Raw genomic sequence first — 8,931 nt, forward strand, 5'->3', positions numbered from 1 at the left:
AGCATGAACTCATCAGTACAACGAGGACCATTAGTCACAGTTGAGAAACTTGTTATCGAGCAACACAACAACTACACACACATTAGCAGTGTGCGTTTGTCCCGGCAGGGCAAACATGCGTGTCAGTACATGTTAGACAGCTGGGAGTTCCCCTCCAGGCTGTCAGAGCTGCCAGAGCTGTTCACTCCACCACTTAAAACAATAGATGGCGACCTTCTCGGCTGGATGAACCTTCCACTCTCCGTGAAAATGACAATACTCCCCTAAATAACCTGTTTATCCACGATGATCCCAACACAGCTCAGATCTCAGACTTACCTTCTCTCAGCCAATCAATCAAACTACATCCTTGTTTCAAAACATGAACAATAGCTGCTGGAAATTCCACAATATCACAAAGTCCAGCCGAGCATCTTCTAATTTTACTCCCATCTGGAACAACCCGGATTTTTTTTAAGGAACAAGAAACCACTTAACTTCCGCACACGGACGACAAAAGGCATAACTCGTGTTAAACACATCTTCTATAATAACAGGCTGGTTTCTTTCCCCCACTTGGTCCAGAAGTTCGGCATCAGGAACACTGAATTCCTGGAATATCTGCATCTTAAATCACCCATTCAAACAAGATGCCACATTATGTCATCCAATCTCGATCTTCCTCCCCATCCTCCCCCTCACTCCGTTTCCCAGGTGACTTATCAACAATCAAACTGAACAGAACAAACATCGGCAAGAAAACGATCCTCATGAACTGGAAATCAAGCAACACCAGACATTTAAAAAAAAAAACCTTCCAATAAATTCTCTCTGGAAAATGTGTCATCCTCCATCAAAACCTCAGTTTGGTCTCATCTGTCCTCTTATTTTACTTTTGTTTTCTTTGCCTGTCCACAATCATAATTTACAGCCTGTATTGACTGTTGACTTGTTGTCTTTGTGTTATCATTTTTTTATGTTGCAATTAATAACACATTTTTACATTTTTAAAAAGACAGCTGTGAATTCCTTCTGCTCCTTCCTGGACAGGTATGCCGTCCCTGCACACGTCCTCCTGCTTCACACCTTCAGAGGTGACAACAGGTTGCAAGAAAAAAAAAAAAAAAGAGAGACATCTGTCCTTGCTGGCTAATATCAGATATATTGGCATCAGTTGGTCAATATGAAACCTTTTTTAAAGACCATAATACATTAAAAAAAAAAATGTAAATTAGAAATATTACTATTTTTGTTTCAAATATATATATATAAATATTTACTTTTAGTTATCGTTAGATAAGCAACTGATTTATTGTTGAACTTTGTCCGACCTCTTTTAAACAGGACTTCCAGCCTTTACTTTGGCTGTTGGATTCTTATGTGAATGATATAAATTTGCTTTTATTGTTAATATTTCTATGTTTTCTTTCTTTTATATTAAATCAAAATTAATGAATTGATTGAAGTATTAAATTGTCAGTGAAGTTAATGTTTCAGTGAGTGTGGAATAAAAACTGAAATATGCTGTTATATATCTTCACGTGTTTGATAATCGGAGATTCATATTTATGTGTAAATTCAAATAATATCATTTTTGACAGCTCAGAACTTCTGTTTGCAGATATTATGGTGGTTTAAGTTGTGCTTGAAATATCTAAAAGAACCAACATTTTCTGTCCATTTCCCCCTCAATTATTATTGCACAAACAAATGACGATAAATTGATGAGTAATTCTCAATAAATGAATGAATTCAGTTCAATCTTCAACTGCACTGTCACTGTGTGTGCAGAGTTGAATGTCCACACAAGACAAGGAACTAGTGGAGCAGAGCGGTCTTACAAGATCTGAGATTTGAATATTGTTTGCAGTTTTAAAGCTGAATAAACAGCTGAGCGATAACTGTAACACGATATGTAGATGACCTGCCAGCGAAGACGAGACACACAACATCTTTTCAGATGAAAAAGTTCCCTCTGAGTACACAGAAAGTTAAAGGCAGCAGTCCCAAACTTCAAGCTCACAAACAAACTGTGATGTCAAGTCTCTTCTATAAAAGGAACCGGACCAGCTCATGAAGGAAAACTCGACTGGCTGTTTTTACAGGCAGAAGATCAGGACCACCGTTCAACAGAAGGTTATTTGAAATATGTATTTACGTTTACAGTAGAAGCTACTGAATAGTGACTGTAGTTGGTAAATGTGTTCTAATGTCTTCTGGAATAAAACCTCTTTTCCACTGAAATTACAAGTGAACTCACTGAAAGCCCGGATGTCCCAGTTCTCCACCAGCACTCAAATGCAGCATGAGTTTACTGATCTGTGTGGAGCTGCAGAGCATAAAGAGTCTGAAAAGTCCACACAGAAATGTAACATGATCTGTGCGTGTCGGGCGGTGCATGCACACACATTCAACCATCTGTAAACACAAATGAATGTCACATGTTTGTGACATTTGTTCACACTTAACCAAAATTACACAAAAACTGTTGTCTACATTTGGAAATCTTACTTTTCCTTTGTAGATCATTTAATACCATTTTGAGTCTAATTTATCTCTATGATAAAAGGTATCGTTGCTGTCGCCTCCTTGAGGCACAAGTGTTAAAACCATGTTGATATCAAGTGATTGATTAGAAAATAATGAACCCTTAAAAGCAATTATTTGTTAAATTAAGGATTCAATCCAAAGCTGAACTCAAATTAAAAGCCTCCCTGTGGGGTGTTGCTCACCACATGTTGAATGTTGTTAAATGTATATTTTTATAATTATCAATATTGATCAATGTGAAAAAGAGTGAACGACGACTCAGCACAACCAACATCTTCTCTCAACTTTAACGGAATAGAGCTGTAAAAATAAAAAAGAAGTGTAACTCCGTCTCTCTTCCAAATTAAAGCTAAGTGGTGTCCGTTTCCCAGAATGTGTAAAAACATGAACTCCACAACGGCAGCAGAAGTGTAAAACATGAGGAACTTCCTGTCGTCCTCACCCTCATGCGGCTGACTCGTTTCTTCCAGGATCGAACTCCGGACAGGTAGATCTGGTTCAGGGCCTGATAGGACAGCTGCAGGTCGATACCCTCCGGCGTGATGGTGAACTGGAACGCCACAGCCTGGTGGGCCTCCGCCATCGCTAGGGAAACACATTTCAACACAGACGTTAAAGGTTGTTTTGTTATAGTATGGATTGCCTTTACTGGTATTGTGACAGACTGTAGGCAGGATTTAATGACTTCATGCCATGCTGGACATGCTGAGCTTTCTGAGCCGGCGGGCGGCTCAATGTGCCACTCTGGGTGACATCACTAATTTAATGTGTCAGAGGAATGTTGTTGTCGCGCTGACTCCTGCTGCAGCTCCGAGAAAACTCTGCTGCCGACTCACAGCTGAGATGTGAAGTCAGACTCAACCGTCTGTTACGCAGCAGGTTTGATCCGACTAATGAAAAGTTATTAATGTCATCATGCTGAATATTTAACACGTTATATTTCCGACTTTTTTTTTTTTTTTTTTTAACATTTGCATCCTTTTGGTTTCTTCATTTTGTTTTCTAGATGAACTATTTCACTACATGGTTGATTTAGTTTGTTTTTCTACATGTTAGCTCAGTATTTGTACTCCTGCCGGCCGGCCGTTGCAGTCAGTCGTTGAGCAACCGCCAGTGTCTCTCTGACATTATGAATTATTAAATACCTTATTAGCTACAACCTCTGGCATCACACTGAGAGGAAGACTTCCTGTTACCAGTCACAGCTCGATGTTTACCTGTCAGCGGCAGACTAACTGTTAACAAGATGCAAAAGTAAAACCAGGGTGTCACCCTCTGTTCTGGTTAAAAGCTGCACATTGTTGTGTCATATAATAATAATAATAATAATAATAATAATAATAATAATAATAACAACAACAACAACCATCTTTATTTGTGTTGCACTTTTTTAAACTCCAGTTACAAAGTGCTTCACACAAAACAAGCCATTAAAACAAAACCAAGTAAATTCTAACAAACCTTTAACAACACAATGATCCTTTAAAACAACCATAAAAACAGGATATAAAAAAAATAAGAGTTGATCACTAAAATCAACTGAAATCAGGAAAGCCTCTCCGATGAAAACATGTTTTTAAGAAGAGATTTAAAAGATGTCGGACTCTGCAGACCTGATTTCCTCCGGCAGCTCCTTCCATAACTTTGGGGCTCTGACTGAAAATACTTTGTCACCTTTAGTTTTAAGATGTTTCTCTAAAAAAGTTTTTTGTCTGAGGATCTCAGACTAACGCAGGTTTGTAGGGAACAATCAGGTCAGGAGGGAGAGAGGCTGTGAAGAGTCTTAAAAGTCAACAGAAAAATCTTAAAATCACAAATATTATCAGCCATAACTCACTTTATCAAGAAAAAACTCCTGATTTATGATGGTGTTATCATGGAAATGGGCAATATGTTAAATTAATTTTATAAGAGACTATGTTGAATGAATATAATTTAAAAAGCATTTAAAGCCCTTATTTTACAGGAGATTTATCTTTTGTATTTTATATCACAGTCGCCGTCGGTTCTCTAAAGCTGTCAGACTTTTTAAAATCTTTTTAAACTCCATGTAAAAAGCATTTTACAACATCATATTGGTCAAAGTGTAAAATTAAGATGCCAAACCTGAAGGATCAATAAGGCAAAGTAAAGTTATTCATTATGACATCACATTTTTCTTGTACTTCAGGAGTAAATAACTATAATTTCTAGTGCCATTAACAAATCAGTATTAAGTGGATGAATGTGTCCTGAAAGCAGCAGGACACGGACGGGGAAATGAAACAGGTAAAAATAATTCATTCATTCAAGCTGAAATTGATGCTTGCTCAGTGGGACGACCTTTCTGGCAGCAGGGACGGTGTTCGGTCCGTTCTGATGGTTCTGAAAGGCTCCGCCCACTTCCTCCAAAGCTTTGGACAGTCGGAAACTGTGTGTGTGTGTGTGTGTGTGTGTGTGTGTGTGTGTGTGTGTGTGTGTGTGTGTGTGTGTGTGTGTGTGTGTGTGTGTGTGTGTGTGTGTGTATGTGTGTGACTGTGTGCGTGTGTGAGTGTGTGTGTGTGTGTGTGTGTGACTGTGTGTGTGTGTGAGTGTGTGTGTGAGACTGTGTGTGTGTGTGAGACTGTGTGTGACTGTGTGTGTGTGTGTGTGTGTGACTGTGTGTGTGTGTGTGTGTGTGTGTGTGTGTGTGTGTGTAAACCCTTGTCATCTCTTCCCCTTCTCTCTGTTCAGTCAGCCGACTGATTGCTGCATATTTCTCACTTCCTACAGTGTGTGTGTGACTGTGGGAGGAAAGTGTGAACAAGTGAACTGTCTCAGTGCAGCGGCTTCAACCGAGCCTTCAACCACAGACACACAGGATTCATGTGAACGGTTTTTAAACATAGATACACAGGTTTGGAAATAACAACACGCACAACATTTTAACAAGTTATAAAATACTGGAAAGAAGCATCACATCTTCTAATATTGGTTTAGGTTGCACAAAATGAGCAGAACGATGATATTTTACATTTCCAAAAATACTTAAGAGCAGCTGGAAGGTGTTGAACAACCTTCTGTCGGTTTCAAGTCTTCTCAGGTGTATATTTGGGGAAATATTCGATGTTGAGCTGTAACTCGTAACGGTATTACATGAGCAACACATACTGGACCTACTCCAAATCCTGTTGTTGTTGTTGTTGTTGTTGTTGTTGTGTTTGCCAGTTAATTATGCACACAGCACATATTTTGTCTCCAAGGAGATGCTGATTTCTGGGTCTGATGAGATAAACAGTCCTCAACAGTAGTCAGACATCACTTAAAAAGGAACTGATAAAACTTTCAGCTCCTAACTGTGGAGAAATAATACCAATAGTTGTGTATTTTGAACTCATGCTGGACACGGATTACTGTAATAATAAGCAGCAATAAAAAATAAAAATGAAGTTGCTCTGTAATAAATGTGAGCGTCAAGCATCACTGGTGGCTGAAATTACCAGGTCAATTTCATTCTGGTTCCTTATTCTTCTCAAAAATAAATTAGCTTTTTTTGGCGGCTTTAACATCTTCAAAACCTCATGAAAGTTGGTGCCTGATGCATGTGCAAAGTTTCGTGAGGTTAGGAGCATCCCTGGACCTTAAACATCAACTTCCTGTGTCACCACGAAACATCAAACTTTGCCGCATCGCCATGGCAACGCCCTTTCACAAAAAAAAAGCACAGGCCTCTCAATATATCATCCTCAATGTCTTACGGCTATTCTGATCTGACCTTATTTGATGTCGATGTGATCAACCAGTTCAACGAAGCACGTGAAAGCATAACAAAACGTCATTTCCTGTTTCCAGCAGGGGGCACAATGACCAAAACCGAATATTACCGTACAGATGTCTTCAGGGTGCGACTTTTATCAGAGATGTAATGGTTGGAGAAGGTCAGTCCATGTACATAAAAGTTACAGCAATTTGTATTTTCATGGCGAGGCCCCCAAAACGGCCACCAGGTCACAGGCACACCGATCAACAAAAACACAGATATTAACAGATTTCTCTCTTTAGGGGGCGCTAGCGAGCCATCTGGCCACACCCATTCACAAAACCCCTAAAACACATCATTTTACGCTGGGAGTGACGCTTGTACCAACTTTCATGAATAATAATCTCTTGAACAACCACTCGGTGCTCGGCCCTAATAAAACTTCAGGCCAGATACTCAGGATGGTGTTGACAGACTGGTTCTACCTGCAGGAGCAGAAAGACAGCAACTGTTCAGTCAGACAGGAGAGGCGCGCGGGCACGAGGGCGGCGGGAGGAGAGGCGCGTGCACGCACCCCCACAGAGTGTACAATATTAACACATTAGTTAAAGTATGGAGGATGTTGTTTAAATGGGGTTAAACCTTCAAAACTCAGGAGTGTTTGCAGCTGACTGAAAGTATTTTAAATATCTGGCGAACTTCATATTTTCCCTCCAAATGAGCTTTTTCACACCTCCAGTTAATCAGCTTCCATGTTCTGGAAATGTTCATCAGGTTTGTGTGTTTAAATGTGACTTTAGACATCATGGTGTGTAAAGGTCCAACAGACAGACCAGCTGTTCGTTTAAACCATTTCCCTTTCAAACTTCCCTCCGCCAAACAATCAATTCACAAAAACGCCAGTAAACAGAATTTGCAGCGAGGTTCGGCCTCGTTACGACCTGTTTGAAAGTTTGAATGTGGCCGAGCACGCACCGGAAGCCATGCTGCTCTCCATCACATCGCCGCGTCCCTGCGTGGGTGGATGCATCCGACACCAACACAAACCAGAAATGAAGCGCACCCAGAATCAGACCAGTTCTGTGAACTGCAGCGTGTTTGGAAACGCCCACCGAGCCCACCCTGCAGGATCTCCGCCGTTCACCTCACAGTGGCCCATTCATGCCCGGCACCATCTTCCAGCCGAGCCCGGCACCATCTCCCAGCCGAGCCCGGCACCGAGAAGACGGGGAGGCGACGCACCGGAGGAAATCACACGGAGGAGAACTGAGGGAGCAGGTGACTGAAAGTTCATGAAATACATAATAAAACATACCTGAAGTGTCTGTGGAGGATCTTCGTCAGTGAGAATCGGGGTACAGGAAGCTTTGTTTGCGCCGCTTCCTTCTCCAGCGAGCCACGGAGCGCACCGCTATCACTGAACGCTTCCACGAGCAGCGCCGGAGACACAGATAGGTTATTTACAGCACTGCACACTCGGTTGGATACATAGGGGACCCGACACATAAACCGCACGCTGTGGCTATAAAACCATCAACTGTAAGCCTTAAAACGTTGTACATAAAAACAGTGAGCGTGCATGTATGTGCAAAACCAACTGTATAATTTTAATCTGCAGTAATGGAAACTATTTATGTAACAGAACACAAAAGACACACTAAGTGGCACATTAGTGTCATTGAAAATGCATTAAAATTAGAGTGATTTATTTGACATTAAATAGCCCAGAGAGGCAGTATATGTAATTCTCCTGTACAGTGGGATAGTTTAGATGATGTCTCGAAGCCTTTTCTTTACTTTTGCTGACATAATTTAAAAACTATATATTTTTTTAATAGTTTTATAGTTTTTATAGATACTTTATTCGTGTCAGAGTGACAGCTCTTTAATCTATCATCATCTTTGTAGGAAACTACGGATGACGTCAGTAGTGGAAACCCGCCCACTTCTGACACTCCTTTTCTGTACTTTTGACTTTTATGTACAGGACTGAGTTTAAGAAAAGCAAACAAGTAACTGACACAAAGATCTGCTTTTATTTTACTGTATTTTTTTTCAAAGGCTTCACAGTCAGCATTTCAGCTTCAACTTGTCAGCGAACGAAAGCTTTTAAAAGTTACCATTCATTTAATTAATCCATAACATCTTCTGCATTTAACTATATGATTTATTATTTTACAGTATGTTCTCCAGTTGTGTGTCTGACACCTACCAAACCCACATTAGTCAGCACAGAGATCTCTAATAACAGTCACGGTTATTTCATCACTTCCCTTTGTTGTGGCTGAGCGGTGAAGGAAACCTCCAGCTGCTGTTGCTCTGCAGCATCTCTTTGTTTTTCTCTCTCTAACAGCTGAAGGTCGAGGTTTTCAGGGGGATGCGTTGACCTGTTGTGCCCTTCAGAGCTCATCTTGTCTGAACGCTCTTCATCATCCTCATGCTCTGGTTCTGCTTTTAAAGGATCTGATTCATGAATTCATGAATCAGATCATTTTCTCTTGCAGAGCTGCTGTCTCAGAAATTGCTGCTCTGCACTCAACCTGACCCCCAAGAGCTGTTACTATGGCAACAGATGTATTCATCATTGTACTTGTATTTATTTATTTTGACGGCTATGTCAAAAATATGACCTGCATGTGATCATAAAAGGTGTACTTGTGCATCACTCAAGTTGCTGTTGGCGC

General features: G+C 40.5%; 1 protein-coding gene across 1 annotated transcript in view; it reads right to left on the minus strand.

The window, feature by feature from the left end:
• cpt1a2b (carnitine palmitoyltransferase 1A2b) overlaps positions 1 to 7,665 on the minus strand; it is a 43,810-nt gene extending 36,145 nt beyond the window's left edge. The window contains exons 1-2 of the mRNA XM_069177293.1: positions 7,563 to 7,665; positions 2,972 to 3,114 (exon numbers count right to left, since the gene is read on the minus strand). Of these exons, the coding sequence (XP_069033394.1) occupies positions 2,972 to 3,112 (141 nt within the window). The 5' untranslated portion in view covers positions 3,113 to 3,114; positions 7,563 to 7,665. The remainder of the gene's footprint in view (positions 1 to 2,971; positions 3,115 to 7,562) is intronic.
• Positions 7,666 to 8,931: the final 1,266 nt, after the last annotated feature.

Source organism: Embiotoca jacksoni, unplaced genomic scaffold (assembly GCF_022577435.1).
Source record: "Embiotoca jacksoni isolate LCO1_2020_lvr unplaced genomic scaffold, fEmbJac1.0.p SCAF_71, whole genome shotgun sequence".
NCBI classification, from domain to species: Eukaryota; Metazoa; Chordata; class Actinopteri; family Embiotocidae; genus Embiotoca; species Embiotoca jacksoni.